This window comes from Lissotriton vulgaris, chromosome 7 (assembly GCF_964263255.1).
Source record: "Lissotriton vulgaris chromosome 7, aLisVul1.2, whole genome shotgun sequence".
Taxonomy (NCBI): Eukaryota; Metazoa; Chordata; class Amphibia; order Caudata; family Salamandridae; genus Lissotriton; species Lissotriton vulgaris.
In genome coordinates, this window is record NC_141695.1 from 1,509,956,940 (window position 1) to 1,509,974,831 (window position 17,892).

At 44.3% G+C, this 17,892-nt stretch overlaps 1 protein-coding gene across 1 annotated transcript in view; it reads left to right on the plus strand.

The window, feature by feature from the left end:
- The window catches only part of STX17 (syntaxin 17), a 35,488-nt gene extending 31,124 nt beyond the window's left edge, over positions 1-4,364 (plus strand). Inside the window, exon 2 of the mRNA XM_086932365.1 lies at positions 1,475-4,364. Within this exon, the coding sequence (XP_086788491.1) occupies positions 1,541-2,461 (921 nt within the window). The 5' untranslated portion in view covers positions 1,475-1,540 and the 3' untranslated portion in view covers positions 2,462-4,364. The remainder of the gene's footprint in view (positions 1-1,474) is intronic.
- The last annotated feature ends 13,528 nt before the right edge of the window (positions 4,365-17,892 follow it).

A 17,892-nucleotide genomic window follows, 5' to 3' on the forward strand; every position in this document is an offset into this window, starting at 1 on the left:
TAAACCCCAAATAATTGAGCACTTGACAAATCCCTGTCCTGCTCCTGCTTTATTAAAGCCACACTCATCCCCTGTGAGAGCCTGTTTTCTTCATTACATTATGTGATGGTATGCATCACATCTGAACAGCACTTTCAAAGTAATTATCCTTGTTTTTATTACCATCATTTAGCAATAATAAGAGATAATATCCCACATGTTTTATAACTATTTTATCTGCAATCGCAGGTGTAGAATTAAGATTTAAAAAACAGACTGCTAATGTCTTTTGACTGATTATCTTGTAATTCACAAAAAACATTGCAAAATGAGTGTTTTTGTTCAAAACACAGTTAATACAATATCCATGCAGAATAAAACACTGTAGTTATGTAGATGTGGCTTGTGCCTAAATGTAACATTTTAAAAATCATGGATTTTTTTGCAGCTTTATCTACACTTTGCTTCCTTCCTCCAACCCATTCCGCTTCCTATTCTCTTTAGCTATGGAGCAATTTTGGTGTTGTTTGGGTGTAGAAAGATAGGTACAGAAGGCCTTTACGGGCTTAAGACAGTACATAACCCTGCACGATTCTCACACTTCTTGAGAAGGGCTTGAAGTTGCCCTGGGAGGAGAAAGTATACTGGCCCTGTTGGTTTTGCCTCAGTCGTTTGGGAGTTCTAATGATTCCTTTTAGATCCTTCCTAGTAGCATACAGTGCACTGCTTATACTCGTTGTAATGCAAGAGAGGAGTGGAGGATGGTCATATTTTCCCTGGGTTGTGAGATCTTTCAATCAGACCAGCAAGATCTTGTGAAGTAAAGCGAGGTGCTGCCAAATGATGGTTAATTTACATAGCAGAGACATATTTCCTGCAATGAGCGATCACATAATATAAATTGCCATCTCTTGTTCTATACAGCCACAGGTGAGTGGAATTAAATCATTTCTCAGGCATTGAGGGGCGAGGACGCCCACACACGCAAGTAAGAAAATCAGGGTTCAAATTGCTTTATAAACCGCATATATTTACATATATGAACAAGTTGTAGACTAGATCAGGACACAACATGGGAATGAATACTGCCTAAAAAGAGGCAGTATTGCTCAAAACAGGTGAGTTTCAATTGGCAACTATGCTGAGGGTTGGGTTGTTGCCCCTTCAGGGAAATTGGGGATATTTATTTTCCTGTCAGGGAGAGTTGAGGGCATTGCTTTCCCTCCCATGGATGGTTAAGACATACCTTTTCCTCTCTGGAAGGCTGGTTGTTTTTTTTTCTTATTCCATGGAGGCTTGAGGTATTTCTCTTTCTTTCATAGATGAATTATTATATGTATTGCTTCTGTGTGGTGTTTGGTGTTGATGAAGACGTTGCTGTTCCTCAAAGACCAAATCTTTTCTTACTGATCATTATACTGATATGGTAACTGTAACTATAAATACTTGCTTGTTGTTGCCTCACATGCCTATACATATCCATCCTTTTCTGTAGGTGGCGGGTTCCAGAGCACAAGAGCTATTTTACAGAATCCAGTGCGCATCAATTTATGCTAAAAATATGTATGAGACTCATGAAAAGCTCCCCTTGCGCCGCTTGGAGCCTTCCATCCAGAAATTCGTCAAGGTGGCTATCCCAACTGACCTTGAGAGGCTGCACAAACACCAGATCAACATTGAGAAGTACCAGCGCTGCAAGTTGTGGGCCAGACTGCATAAGGAGCATGTCAATGCTGGGCGGACTGTACAGCAGTTGCGAGCTAACATCCGTGAGATGGAGAAAGTATGCATCCGGGTTCGCGAGGAGGACTCTGAAGCCTTGTTGAGAATGATCAGCCCTGTCAGGGAAAATGCTGCAGATGCCACGAGCCAGTTTCTGCAGATACATTCTGAGTCTGCAGAAGAGTTGAGAAGACAGCATTCCTTGTTAAAGGTTCCTCTCAATAGGTCATCTACTACAGAACCATTTTGTGAGGCTGAGGGAATGACCGAAAGCCAAATAGAGGTACAGACTTTTTCCCCTCTCCCTCCAATCCCAGATGATCAAAATGCTGCTGAGTCGTGGCAGACATTAGAAAGTGACCTGATGGATCTGAGTAAGCTGGTCACAGAGTTCTCCGAGATGGTCCATTTGCAGCAGGAGAAGATTGACACTATAGAGGAAAACGTCAACATGGCTGCAGTGAACGTAGAGGAGGGAACTAAAATCCTGGGAAAGACTGCCAAGCTGAAGGTGGCGGCATTGCCCATTGCAGGAGCTCTCCTTGGAGGTGTGATTGGGGGTCCTTTAGGGCTACTTGCAGGCCTCAAAGTGGGCGGCATTGCAGCTGCACTGGGAGGTGGGATTTTGGGATTTACTGGCGGCAAACTGATACAGAGAAAGAAGGAAACTATGATTCAGAAAGAACTTTCTGCCAGCTGCCCGGAGTTTAACAACAAAGCAGAGGAGCAGTTTTGTAAACACAGTGAATCAGAACATTAAATTCTTAAAATTGAGAAATGCTGCATGGTTCATGTTCAACCACTTGCATAAGCCTCCAAAAATGCTGCTGATCCCAATGAGACAATAGCGCAGTCTGAATAGTGGATTAATTGCATTATTTCCACTAAGTCATTTGGTTTGGTGTTCAATTCCGACAATCATTATAAACCATGATGATAATAAATGCTTTGGTATTGTCTCCAGATTGTCCAATCAGCCGAGCAAGAGTGCCTTTGACAATTTAATCAGTGAAATATTCTGACACTGATAATGAAAAGTTCAAAAAAAGATTAATTTCTTCGCAGCGAACAAAGTCACGACTACTAAACACTACAGCTTAGAAATACTTGCTTTCTTTTGAATGAAACCCCAGAAGGTGCATTGAAGTGTTATTATTTATTCACCAGAAAGTGCGCTGGCAACTGTATTGATGTGGCCTGCCTTGAAAGAGCATTTGTAGCTCCTATACAATTTAAAATCCCCCCTCTTGCTGTGAATCTCAACCATTCGAGCATCCTCTCAATGTCTCGCTTTCTGAGCATAGAAGACTTCAAGGCTCTTGAGTAAGGGCAGTCTTTCACTGAGGGTATCCCAAGTGATGTAGAAAAAGGGAACAGCACTATTTCTTGGACAGCAGGTTCTGCACAATGAATACTGGATGTCCTTGTATAGCTCGTCTTTTGTTTACATACTCCGTGCTTCCCCTTCCCCAATCCTCAATAGCTGTGTTCTTAAGGATTCAACACAGTAGATTCTACAAGAGATCCCTTTTGTTTCATGTGGTCTCCCATCTAATAAAAATCAGATGTAGCAAGAGCAACAAATAAGTTCGCTTGGGACTTTTGTTTGTGCTACTCTCTGGAAACACCACCCTGTTATTGCTCACTAATCTTACCCGTGGGCTTGTGGGGACCACAGTGAATGTATGTGTTAAATATAATATCAAAGGTAAACAGTTTGCTAGACTGTGCCCACCAATAATAGAAGAAAGGATCTACGCGTCATTGGAGTGACCACCCATGCAGTCATTAGGCAAAAGCTGCACTGCACTGCACTGGGTTTGCTTTACAACAAGAACTTGGCTTTTAAAGCTGCGGTCTAGCTGGGCCCCAATTACAAGTTGGACGGTACTGGCTTACTTTTATTTTGAAATTTACATTACTGTGTGGGAACACCTTGCCCGTACTGTGTAATTATGAGTTAGAACCTATTTATTGGGAATTAACCATGTGGGACCTCCATTTATTAGTCATACAATCACATACAATTCTCAGTTCCATTGGGTTTAATGCAAACATCTATCACCTGTTCTGAGCAGGCGGTAAATATATGCTACAGCCTTCGTGTGGATGGGGTAGAGAGCGGGTGGGGTGGGTAGTAGAGGTGTGAAGGGGAAGTTATTGTCTGGCAGTGGAGAGCATTGTATGCTCCTCTCTGTCAAAAACACATGGGGATGCAAAGAATCATGCAATGTGTGGGAAGAATTACGGTCCGGTAAAATAGGGTCTCCATAGTTTAGAGCAGAAATAATTGAATATATTTGCAAATTTTCCTATAGTCCCTGCAAAGTTATTGAACTAAAACCCCTAAGTGGTGAGTGAGGGAGGGCTACCTTTTTTCTGATGAGTACTACTACCTCTGTCCTCTTCTGAAACTGTTGAATAGTCTTGAACCAAATGAATACTGTTGAACCAGAAATTATGAACAACATTCTTGCAAGTGACAGACTTTTTATTAAAAAGATCTTTTGTGCCAGACTAGTACATTTTCAAGGAGGTACTGCATTTTCTGCTTAAATTATTTTAGCAGTATTCCATGAGTCATAAAAGGTTTACAAGTGCTTTGAATTATTTGTATCGAACGTTGTCATATATGTTGTATTAAAGTATAATTTTCCAATGTTGACAAGTCTCCCCTAATTAAAATGTTGAAGGACATGAGGTGAGGTGGGAATTTCAGCCAGAATTTGAGTTACTCTGCGTATACCACCTTAGTGATCATGTTTGATTTACGAGAAGACCAAGGCATGTCTTAACTATTTCCTCACCTTCAATATACGTTAGATAATTTTTGTTTGAGCTCCTACGTTGAACCTCTTATGTATGTCTTCCAATTAAATCTAGCTTGCCTCTTCCTCAAAAGCCAATAACAGTCAAGCTGCAAGCTATTTTGTACTTTGTGATTTGAGGCAGAAGTGTCTGACAAATTTGTAGACCTACAGGCTTCAAAAAATCATAAAAAATTAGCAGACCTGTAGGTCTAGTGACTTAAAAAATATACTCGACCTAACTGTAAAGCTTGTGACCCATAAACTGGTCTTAAATTATGTATGTGATCTGGGCTCGTTTTTTATTTCTCTGAGCCACCTTTTTTCTTTATCACAAATGAGCGCATCTTTAAGTATGTGACTTCCTCATATGTGAAGTAGAAATTCCTTATTTGATTTTTTTAATAGGCTAAACCGTTGCTCCATATATAATACGAATCTTGCACACATATAGGGTACACGTGACCCCTGACTTGCCTCTTAGTTCACTAACTGCATTGTCATCCAGACAGAATCAGGAATGTTCACGTTTAAAAACTCTTTTTTAATAAATCTATTATTAATGCGTGATGTTACCACACTGTCATTTACAGTCCGCACATTTTCTATTGAAACAGCCACAACTTTTGCCACTGGTATCCAGGTTTTCTTATAAATCTATAAAGTGTACAAAATATAACATTCGGAAATCTGGTTTCTGCAGATAATTATCAGTTACACATCACCAAGTAAAGCGTCCTGATTTGTCGTGATTCTATTAGAATCTTTGTTTTTATCAAACTTCCGAATTACCAAAAAAGGGCTTCCCTAATTGTTTATATTTTAAAATATTTGTACTGTCTGTTTACAAGCTATTTAAATGTTGTGTTAGGAAAAAATTGATAACCTACAGCCTTTGGTTACACACTTCTCGCAGTCAGAGAAAGAAAAGTAATCGCCAATCTTCAGGATAAAATAAGCAGCAGTTTGTAAAAAGACATAAGCTGACCTTTGGCCTCTGTCTTTGAAAGGACAGCAAATGTGACAAGATAAAAAGAAGATTTAAAGGTATCTTTATCGCTCATTCACTTTCTGAAAGAACGGAACACCTGTACTATGCCAGCTCCAGCTCACCCATGGGACTGAAAAATGGCTTGCCCCGATAAAAATTTGACTCCCCATAGCAAGTGGGCAATTAGATTTTTCAAGGCTTGGCTCAACCTAGTTGAGAAGTTTTTACCATAATTTTATGCCAGGACAGAGAACCTACATTCTCTGGCCAGTGCTCCTTATTTTGGTCAAATATACCCCCTTGATCAATACTGTCCTGCGTGGAGATAGAAAAAAAGTGTTTACCATGCAGCTGCCTCAATAAGATGATAATGAAATGGTTGCAAATTTGAATATAGATTTATAAATAAAGGATATAATGACAAATTTTGGATTTACCATTATTTATTCACTTCCAGTATATATCTATAAACCGAATCTAATTGAGTGTGTAACATTATAATGAACAGAAAATAAAATGAAAGCGCATACATCATAAAAATCCTTCCCACTTTGGTTAGTACGAGTCGTAGGTACCTTTTGGGCCACTCTCTGTTCTCTGACCAGACACATGTACTCTGACAGTCAACTTTTTTCCATGTTAAGGATGGCAGTTTGCAAGTGCCCCCTATTAATGTAGTACTTCAGTGCATGGATTTATGACAAAAATAAATTGTACTTCCGTTCCATGCTTTTGAATACAGCCACATCTCTGGCAAACTGGCAGCTAGTTTCTTTAATTAATAGCCATTACCTTTCAAGCAGCAATGTTTCACATAAGATTATTAGTATCTCGCATAATGATGAAACTGATGGTTATGGTGTGTGCACCTATTCCAGATAAACATGCTTTGCAGTAATCTGCCATTTAGTGGTTGGGTCTGGAAATATTGTCTTATGGAAAGATCCAGGTCTAAATTCAACGCTGGGGCCGGGACATCAGGGACATTGATCTGGCAAAAGAAGGATGTGCATCTAAAGAAGAGACACTGTCAAACTCCAAGGGAAAAATTATTCCTCTTACAGCCATGAAAATAAAGACAAAGACCAATCCCAGGGTGGGAATAGAGCTGAAACGAAACTTAGTCTACTCTAGAAACCTTTAGATGAGCAGTATTCTTAACAGAATAAAAATTGTCAGCTGGAATGTCAATGGATTAAGGGACAGTAGGAAATTGTCTAGAGTCTGCGAATTTGTGAATAAATCTGGTGCCCATATCTGCTTTCTTGAGGCCCATGAGTGCAAGGTAGTAGCATTTGGTAAGCATAGGTGGGTCCAAGATCTTTTTTGTTCCAATCAGAAAGGAAATACAAGGGGATTGGCAATCATAATTCGAACTAATGCTGGGATCAGGGTAGAGAAGTTAGAGACTGATCATTCGGGAGATGGCTGGTTGTATCATGATCAGTGGAAAGTTCACCATTGGTATGTGCAGTATACTACGGGCCTAATCAAGATTCTCCAAGGGCTCTGTTAAGCCTAAAGCCTAAAGCTAGCCTTTCAGCTCTGGTAATACCAATTATTGTAGGAGGGGACTTTAATCTGATCTTGGATGAAACTTTGGATCGTACCTCCCCGGCTAAATATACCCCTCCTCGTAAATCACAAATTGAGCTAAAACATATTCTTAAAGACTTCAACCTAATAGATACCTGGAGGGCTAAAAACGGCAATAAAAAGGATTTCTCCTTTTATAGCCGCAAGTATAGGCGCCATTCTAGAATTGATTTTTTTTTATTGGATCAGGTCCTCTTTCCAGCAGTAGTCTCTGTAGCCTACATGCCGGCCCTACTCTCTGTCCACTCTATGGTGGAATTGATCATCAAGTTTAAGCAGGAAAAGCTACAGAGAAGGTGGACATTAGATAGGTCTTTACTATTAAAGAGGAGGTTAAGGATAGTATAAGGACGGCGATAGTGGAATACTTCAGACTCCATTCTGGTACTGCAAATGATCAAGTTGTGTGGGAGGCATTTAAGGCCTTTATTAGGGGATTTCTAACCACACAGATGATCGTGAGAAACCATTCTAGAATGAGCATGGAAGAAGAAAACTCTCCAAGATCAAGTTAAAAGAACAGCAGCTCCAGATATCATCGGCCAATCAACAGAACAGTATATCGCGTATACAAAGAGAGCTAGATAGCCTATGTGCAGTATACCAGGCAAGTCTAGATAAAATTCTAAAGGATAGGTGGGACGCTAGTAAATTACAAAGTTTTCCCTACAGGGAAAAATGTGGACAACTTCTTGCCTGGAAAACCAGGACAGACCGGGTCAGAAACCAGATTAAAAGTCTATCTCTGCATAGCACAGGAATCATTACACATGACAATGATAAGATTCGGGAGGAGGCCAAACTGTTCATGCAAAATTTATATAAAGAAGTTACCCTGTCTCCAACTCAGACAGCAGAAGAGTGGTTGAACCAGCTAGGGTTGCCTCCGTTATCAGAAGCTGACAGGACATTCTTCACCTTCAAATATAAAAGAAGGTGAAATCCAAACACAGATAAAAAAAAATGAGCAAAGGCAAGGCAGCCGGTCCAGATGGACTACCAATAGAACTGTACCTGATAGGGTTAGAAAAAATCATCTGTGTCTTAACGACCCTGTAATAGAATTTATCTATCGGGTGAGTCTACCCCAAAAACCTGGTCAGAAGCCACAGTCACTCTGATCCTGAAGCCTAATAAAGATCCCCTTAAAATTGAGTCGTACCGACCGATTTCGCTGTTAAACACAGCCTATACATTTTTTGCAGGGGTCTTAGCAACAAGATTGGCTAGAGTCATCAAAACAATTGTACACCAGGATCAGAAAGACTTCATCCCTGACAGGCAGTTGAATGAGCTAACTTTTCAGGCTATGTGGCAATAGATGTCGCAGTAGATTAGAAGACCCCTTTGACTCTCGTAGCCATTGATGCTGCTAAGGCTTTCAACCAAGTGAACTGGTCGTATTTGTGGACAACTCTAACTAGATTTGGTTTCCCCGTTAATTTTGTTTCAGCAATTCGATCTCTTTGTTAAAACCCGGAGCTAAAATCTTGGTCAACGGACTCCTTACAGATTGGTTCTCAATCTCTCGTGGAATCAGGCAAGGGTGTCCCCTATCACCCCTTATGTTAAACCTTTATATTGAAACTTTTGTCTGCCAGTTAAGATCTGACCCCTTGATCAAATCCTTTAGAATTGCAGATCTGGAATTAAAATTTGCCATATACGACGACGATCTCCTTATGTTTACCTCCAATCCAGCTGAAGCCATTCCCAGACTATTCGATCAGGCAGAATCGTTTGGAGTAATCTCGCGGTACAAAATAAATGAGGATAAAACCGAGATCATGCAGTGGAACCAGGTGGTGGGGACAGCACAAATGAGATATCTGGGCATTTATCTGGCTCAAAATATTTCAGAAATATCGAAGCTAAACTTGACCAGAGTTTATAAGGACGTTTGTGTTTTGTTGCAACGATGGTCTGGCCTCCCTTTAAATATCTTTGGGAGGGTAAATCTAATTAAAATGATCATCCTACCAAAAATAACATTTTTATTTAACTCAATACCTCTAACCTTTAAGACACTCGATATCGCCAAACTACAAGGAAAAATTGTCTCTTTTATTTGGAACACCAAGTCACCAAGAATCTCTTGGAAAAAGCTAAGCAGTCTAACAACGGGAGGATTAGCCTTGCCAGATTTACTTACCTACTGCCACTCATTTCACTTTAAAAATTTCAGCATGTTGGCCGATAAGACAGATGCAACTTCCCTAGGTTTATTGTTCCAAGCCTTGTTACACGGTATACCTCAAGGGCAAGGATATTTCCTTTATAAATATGGCGATCCAAAGTTTTATAAGAAGGTCAGGCTAAAGATCCTATATGCGGCCCTTAAGAACTGGCTGCATATCAGAAAGACTTTAAGAATTCCATACTATGCATCCCAGGCCCCGATCTGGGACTCTCCAGGCACTCCAGATTGCCTTAACGATCAACTATCCCGCCCCCTTAAAGCGGCAGGCCTAATGTGCTGGCAAGATCTGCAGAAAGACTCACAGTTCCTGGACTGGGAGTCCTTATCTAGCATGACAGACGGGACCCTGACTAGATTTAAATATTATCAGCTGTCAGGATGGTGGGCAATTAAATCCTGGAACCTTGATGTATCCAATCCAAAGTTCGACTTAATATCAAGGAAGGGCAGATGGAAGCAGGAGGTGTCCTATTGGTACTGGGCTATGCTCGATTCAGAGGGGGTGACAGATCCCGAACTTCAAAAACTTTGGTGTAATGTGTCTACAACATCAAGGATATGTGGAGGGACTCCTTTGCTATGCTCCACGCAGTGGTTAAACCTGCCCCACTTAAAATAATCCTCTTTATACCATGCATAGGGCATATATATCACCCAAAAAATGAGTTAAGATCCCTGGCTTAGAGTATTACTGCCCTAGGTGCAAACATCTTGCAGCCGAGGATTTTCACATGTTTGTAGATTGCCCGGCAATACTAAGTTACTGGATTAAAGTACAGGAATTTCTGGTAGATGTACTACACAAACAACTAGTGGTAACTCCGGGAGCAATCCTCTTTGGGCTAAATTCAGATTATCATCTTAACGACCTATCGTCCAAATTTATTTTCTATGTAATTATCCTGGCAAGGCATGAGATATGCAGGTCCTGGAAGGATATAAAGGCCCCTACCTTCTCAGAGTGTCTGAAACAAATAATTCTTATTAGCGAATCTGATATGGCGTGTGACCGTATGAGTCAAGATAAGGTTTAGGCAGCTCTGGTTGCATGGCGGAATAGGTAACGGATATTCCAATGATTCCACCGGGGCTCTTTCCTCCAAAGTAACGATGGGTCACCAAGGTAGCATGAAATGGAGTGGACCAAGAAAGCAGAAGTCGCTTGAGGGTAATGCACCTCTCTCTGTGTACGGGTCTCTAAAATCAGGGCCCGAATCGGTGGATCAGTAGAGAGAGGTTGCGGATTCCCATCAAGAATGCCCATCATGGTATATGAGGAATAAAAAAAAATATTAAAAAAAAAAACTTTAAGGAGAACTAGATTTGTGGAAAAAATCCACTGTGAGAATGTCAGCAAATTTATATTTGTGGGGGTTTTGTTTTTCAAATTTTGCAAAAAGGATAGTCGAAAATTTGCACAGAGGGAGGGTCCCAGATATGCAACCTCTGTCTCCCAAAGGTCTTTAAGTACAAGACCCACACCCAGTTTTCATCCAAGACACTGAAAATGTGAGAAAAGCAAAAGTATTCACACTACGATATGGCAGAGGCAAAAGGGCAGAGATTGGCCGAATATGTAAGGCTCATCTGATGATGGATCTGACACAAAGGATCAGAAGTGGAGTTGTGTGGCTCACTGGTTAGAGGTGGCAGACCCGGAAGCAGAGAATGGCCTGGGACCAGGGTTCAATTCCCGATGCGGCAGGGTCGTGGACCAGGGTCAGCGGACCTGATAATTCTCGCCTCAGTGCCTACTCTAACCAGGGATCACACTTGGCAACTCTGGGCATTAGCTTGCCTCATCTCTACAACGGCCCCCCACATTCGCTGGGGATGCCTGGTTTCATCTTGGAGATACCCAGTAGGGACCATCTCACAGGGATAGCCAGGACGGGTTCCCCAGCGGTCTACAGCGCCACGGCGCCTCAGGGCAGCAGTGCGCTTTACAAGACACATACATTTACATACATTTCACAAAGGTGTACAGAGGCAGCAATAGGGGAACAGATCCAGGATTCTGATGTTGAGGATCCAACTCCATTCGGCATCAAAATATATGAAATGGAACTGACAGACATCTTTTGACACCAAAAAAGATGTAGCAGGCAGTGCCTTTAGACCAAAAGGCATTAAAGATTAACATTTTAAATCTAAACTTTCAACACTGAAACACTAACAATTGAAAAGATAAAAGATTCATTGCAAGGATGAAAACAAGATACCAATGTGGCGAAAAAGCTTAAAATATATTGCACAGCATTTACAGAGGATCAAGAACGGAGGCAGGCAGAGGGTGTGGCTAAATTGGCGTCTGAATCGGATGATCCTTGAGCGAGCTCCGTTCTGGCCCACTGAAATGCTGCTGAATTCTTGGCACTGCCTCAGAGCAGAAGTTTGTGTCCAGGTCCACTGGGTCATGGGAAAAACGTACATGCCACAGCTCTGGTGACTTGTGAGGGTGTCATCCATAGACTAGTGAGGCCAGAAGGTGGGGGGCTGAGCTATAGCCTCAACCAAGGGCCACCCCATATAGTGGGGCAGTCAGTGAGAGACAAGGGCCTCTGGAGGCCTCACGTTGGGATAGGGGAGCCTGGAGCGAGTGCACAGATCCTGAGACGCTGACCAGTGCCTGCAACCTTCAGGAGCCCCGAGTTGCTCATGGCTGAAGACCTACAGCTGCGGGACATCGCCCAAAGAGGTGTCCTTGCTGCACACTTGTGGGCTAGAGATGAGCGGAGGAAGGCCAGGACCAGAGCAAAGACCGGTGTGGTGGAGTGCTGGTACACGCCTCTGGGAGCGACAGCATGGTGAGGCCTGGACCGCGAAGCTGGTTGGCAGAGGAGGAGCCACCGGGGCAGACCTGTGTGGCTGATGAAGTTCGTTCCCGGAGCCCAGGTGGCTGCAGCAGGTGTGGGGCCATGTCTTCCTTTGCCTCCCCGGACCTGCTCTCCCCCCCCATGCTAAAACCTGAGGGGGTTTGGCCAATATTGAAGATGGCTGGAGACTGCCCCATCTGAGAGAAAGGGGGTGGCCCAGCATTCCCCCCTCCGCTGGAGGTCCCTCTGCAATCTATGCCTGATTATGCTGTCCTTCTCCTGGCGAAAGTCATCCCGGTATGCCCTGGTAGGGAGAATAGGTGAAGTGCGTTCAGAGGTTTAACTTTTGCGTTGAGATCTCCAAAACTTGCCAAATAGGGTCTCCTCAGCGGAAACGAGGATAACTGAACTGGAAAATATGGTCACGGACCTCCGCAATGAGGTAAGAGAGGCCAGGCCTCTACTTAAGAGTTGGTATGGAGACTGGAAGACACTAAAAACTGCTGCTGATGGAATAACCTATGGTTTGTGGGGTTTCGTGAAGGGGTTGTGGGCCCCAATATGATACAATTCCTGGATGAGTGGCTGCGAAGTATCCTCCCTCTGTACAAGTTCGCCTTTTTCTTTCTTATAGAAGGGGCGCCGGGGCACTAGGGGCAGACACCACTAGAACTGTGAAAGCACGTTTCTTGAACTTTTAAGATTGGGACATGATCCTTAGTTGGATGCTCAGATTAGGGGAGGTATGTCACGAGAACTCCAAAATCCTCATATTACCCAACTACATCAGGGAGATTCAGAAGCAGCAGCGCAGTTTTGATTTAGTGAAAGCCAGGTTGAGGGGTTTCCAGCTGCAATATATACTTTTATTCCCGCCAACTTGAAATTCATTTGCCGTGAAAGTCCTTCGATTTTTCAAGCATCATAGGAGGACTGGAATTGGTTGCATGAGTGTCCCAGGCTAGCGAGGCATAGAAAAAGAGAGCCTGGTGTGCGCTCCTATGCAGAGGAGGGTGCCCAGCCACAGAGGGGGAATGTTACAGTGTGGAGAAGAACCAGATCAACTGGACACCCAGAAGTCTCCCTTGATTCAGAAGGGGACTGGTCAGTAGACACTAAAAGAGTAAAAAAGATGAACTTGAGGGGGACTCTGCCCACGGTGATAAAGGGGTTGGTCAGGGGACCGGATCAGAGTCCCCTAAACCCTCTGACAGTGGCCATTGATGTTCTCGAATGTGACCCATAGGTCGCCCCTTCAGAAGACACAGCTTCAGGACTAACGGTGGCGACATAGCGGAAGGTGTGGTGAGATATTCGGGGCCCGAAAGTGGTGGAATTAGTATTTCCACACCACTCCATGGACGGCTCTGAGAATCTAAGCAAGACTCTTTTTTCCTAGTAAAGAACAGGGATAGTTAGTCTGTCTGTGTTTACAGTGTTTTTGGGGCTGAGTTAGTGGGTGGAGGTGGTAGGCTACAGACCCGTTTCCCCTGGTGAGTAGTTCTAGTTAAGTTATGGGTGCATACAGTTGCATGGGGTCCTTGTGGGGTAGGGTGAAGGGAAGGGGTGGGCAATTGGTTTGGGGTTTAGGGGGGTGGATTTAGGCAAGTCAGCCATTTAATGTTCTGGCTCAGGAACATATTTTGTAACCATTTGATTTCTTTAAAGCGGATTAGCCTTGGGGGGGATCACGTGTCATTGAGTGTAGGCGTGAAAGCCGGTATTAAGCTTGCAGTGTACACGAAGGACTTCCGTGTGGTTATACATTTATGGCCACTCAGTTAAAACATGGTGTTTCTCTTTAAGATATGTTTCGATCCATTGTTGTTGGAAAGGCTTTTCCGATATTGCAGTATTTGATTCTTAAACCACTGAGGTTTTTGTTAGCAAGCATACAGTTAGTGATTTATTTATTGGTTATTGTTATCACAGCATGCATTAGAGTGGGTTTAATTTTTAGTTTGATTTTGGGAATGTTTTCTATTCAGCATGTTTTAATGCACAAGGTATTTTAGGTGCACTTTAAATTTTGGCCTTGTTTAAGTCGATGTATCAAGGCATTTTTTTTGTAGACAATGTATATTGTGATATTGATGTTTTGGGGAGTTTTATGTTAGTAGTAATATCTGTATGAGCTGCACAGGGTGTGCATTACTCCAGTAAAATACAATCTGATAGCCTTGATTATAATAGGATGTTCTCTTTAATCATTTTCAACAGATGCCCCTGAGATGGTTTTCTCGAAATGCATCTTTGCTGTTATATCGGATGTATGACGTTACAATGCATACTTTTACCACGCATACCATTACAACGTGGTATTTACAACGCATACCGTTACAACGCATAGCGCTTAGAGGTGCTGGATAGTGGTAAGTATAATTTTATATTCCAACTCCAGTCCCCGTGGACACTAGGGAAGGTGTTGGATATAAAATTATACTTATTCCCTATCCTAGAGCGCCCCCCAGCGCAATGCGTTGTAATGGTATGCGTGGTAATGCCTGCGTTGTAGTGGTAGTGCGTGGTAAAAACTTTGTTGTAAACGTTGTATACCTGTTATATCCAATGGAATTAACTGTTTTGGAGCTATTTTAACTCCAATAAAACACGGAAAACTTTAATATTTTTGCTCATCTTGTGCAAATTTGTCTAAAAAATATGGACAAGATTTATAACAAAAATATGATATAAAATGATTATTTGGAGTTCTATCGGCCTACGTGCCCCACTTACAGGCTGTGCACCTTGACTCTGTTGAATCACACAGTTCGCCCATGATTTTTGTCTGGAACACATTCACCACATTACCCAGCTGACTGCTACACATTCATTAACACAGCACGTAGCGCGGGCGGGCTTGAAAGTCAATGATGGCGGATGCGTGAGCCGTTGCTCACAATCCTGAAATTCCTGAGCACACAGGGCGGCAGAAGACGGAGCTTTGACTCCCCAGTAGACTCAAAGGGCCCCACCGCCTGAAGGGCCCGGTCAGAGCTCCAGAATCTGCTCTCTTTCCTACATCGGAGCGCTGAATGCAGGAGATCAAGGCCTGCAAAATGGCGGCCTCAGGTTGTGAATTTGCGTTGGCCTAAGCCGTGTCTGAACCTGGCACCCCAGAGGATACAGGAGATGGCTAAGAGGCAGGGAAACATCAGACTAATATGAGACCCGGAGACGGCCCTCTGCTGATTGCAATGGCGTAGACTTCCGGTCAGAACGCAGCAAGGAGCTGCAGGATCACTATGGTAGAGGAGAGCCAGCGGAGGCGCTCGCCACAATCCTACGGAAGACAATGAGAGTGAAACCGCAAGAGAACCCAGGGGTCTACAGCTGGCAGAGACTGGTGGAAAGAGTGCGCCCGAGCAACTACCAGACCGGACCCAACAGAGCCCTCCTGGCAGCCTCTAGATCACGCCTGGGCAGTGCTTGCAAGTATCCTGGACCTGAGGAAGGCATGTGAGGGGCCACGGGCAGATGGCCAGAGGCCCCGAACCCGAGCTGCATGTACCGGGAGCAACAGAGCCCCCCTGCACTCCGAGTGAATCGGAGGACTTGTACGAGAGTTGCTAATCCTGGAAGGAAAGGCCTGGTCCCTCCCCCACCACTTACAATGCCTCTGGTCCGTAACCATCATACTCTGCTCTGGTGGATTGATGAACCTGGAAGGTGGTGGATGTTATTGGGTGGGAGCCTGAGAGTCTCGACCCTCATTAAGTAACTGCACAGTCAAACAGGAGGCTGACTGCTGTTGGGGAGTCCCAGGGCCCGAATCTGAGCCCAGTAGTGGTGTAGGAGCCTCCCTGGTTTGAGGGGGCAGGCGGTGGAGCGCCCTCCTGGCCATAGTCCAGAGGCTTTCTGCTCGGACTCTACTTATCCCCCCCCGAAATCTTGAATAGGCACGGAGGTGCTACGCCACGAACCCAGGGAGAGCATGAAGGGCAATATCTTGTTGGCGTGAGCTTGAACCTTCCCACGTGAACATACAACCACTCTGGTATATTTCACACAGACTCATAGCAAGACGACCCTACATATTCCCTATACTGAATGCCATGTCCCTTAGCAGCTCCGGGCCGGATATTGGCCCTGTCTGTCAGAGCTGTCTGACTGTGTGGTCCGGCGGTGAGTGAAGGTGGAGATTAACCTGCCAGTGGGTGCTTAGTCACACTACGAGAAGGAAGCTTGGGGGCGATTGATGGCGGGCTGGGTCTGAGAGCCCACATCTTGCCGATTGGACCTCCTTTCTTTTTTGGCACCCTTCGAATGTCCCCAGTTCCCTGTATGGTGCAAAGATAGGGAAGGCTAGGGCGAAGATGATTGTAGTGCCTGTGAACAGAAAGATGATGTCCCAGATCAGCAGGAGTGGCCCCGACAGACCCAGTGCAGCAACAGTTAGCCAAGATACTGGCATCTATCGTGGACACTAAATCTACCCTTCACCAAGATATAAGTACGGTGTCAGTGGGGCTGGGTTTATTACGCATGGGACATCACAAATTAGCGTAGAGAGTGGGAATAACTGAAGCTTCCATTGCTGAACTTCTCCCCACACAACAATCGCTGACACATCAAGTCAAGGAACTTTCTGAACGACTTTGCACCCTGGAACGCAGGGCAGAGGACAACGAGGGAGGAAACTGAAGGAATAAAGTCAGTGTGACAGAAATACCCGAAGGAACAGATGGCAAGTACATGCTAACCTTTCTTGAAACCTGGCTCCAACAGTAGTGGCCCCAGAGAGCTTATCCACCTTCTACACTCTCGAAAGAGCGTATCGGGTCTCCGCCCGCCCACCCTCCCGCCTGCACCCAGCCAACCACCACGTCACTTCAGAGACAGGGACACCCTCCTGCAAAGAGCAAGAACCGAGCCCATTTGTGGTTGATAACAGTGAGGTAGCCATCTTCCCTGACTACACCCCTGAGGTGCAACAACACAGTGCATCATTCACTGAAGTTAAGAGAGCGTTGCTGGAAGAGGGCCTGCAATACTCTTTGCTTTTCCCTGCTTGGCTCTGCATACAGCTGTATGGAAAGACTTATGTCTGCGAAGATCCTGGGGCAGCCTGTGAATAGATCGAAACCTAAAAATCCGGGAATCCACAATTGAAGACAGAAACGGCTGTTTCGGGCTGACAACAACGCTTTGGGAAACGGTCCAGGAGGGGGTCCAGACGAAGACCATCTAAGAAACCAAACTCATCCCAAACTGAGAAGGAAATGGCAGTGGCACTTCAGGCTGTGACCAAGATCATAAAGCCTAGAGACTCTCTGTCAGAAAGATGGTCGCCTTCAGTGAAGGAATCAGGAGACTCTGACTCCGATTCCTCCCGGGCAGATAGTATCCCGTTGCTGACAATTACCTCTAGGACTGCTGAAAACCTAGAACTAAAGTGCTTGGCCGGATAGGAATGATCCAAGAAGCAGTATGGGTCGCTCTGTTGGCAAAGGGAGGTCCCAAACTGGATGTTGCTGCTGTATGGGCTGGCACAGGCCGGCTTGAACACCATAACCTGTGCACAGCAACCCACCTCTTCCTAGAAAGCTACACCCAATCCTGATTAGGGTGTTCTGTAAAGATTGATGCACTGTTCATGGTTTGGGCGGCTGGCCGTTTCCAGACTGCTCTGGGGAAAGGGAGTTTGGACTTGTTGGGGGTTTGTTTCCGTTTGTATTGTGTTTTTTTCTGCTGCCAAAGAGGTACTACCTGGGGTTTTTGGGGGCCCGGGGAGGGCGGGGGGGTTGTGGAGGGGACTGATTTCCTGCAAATGGCATCCAC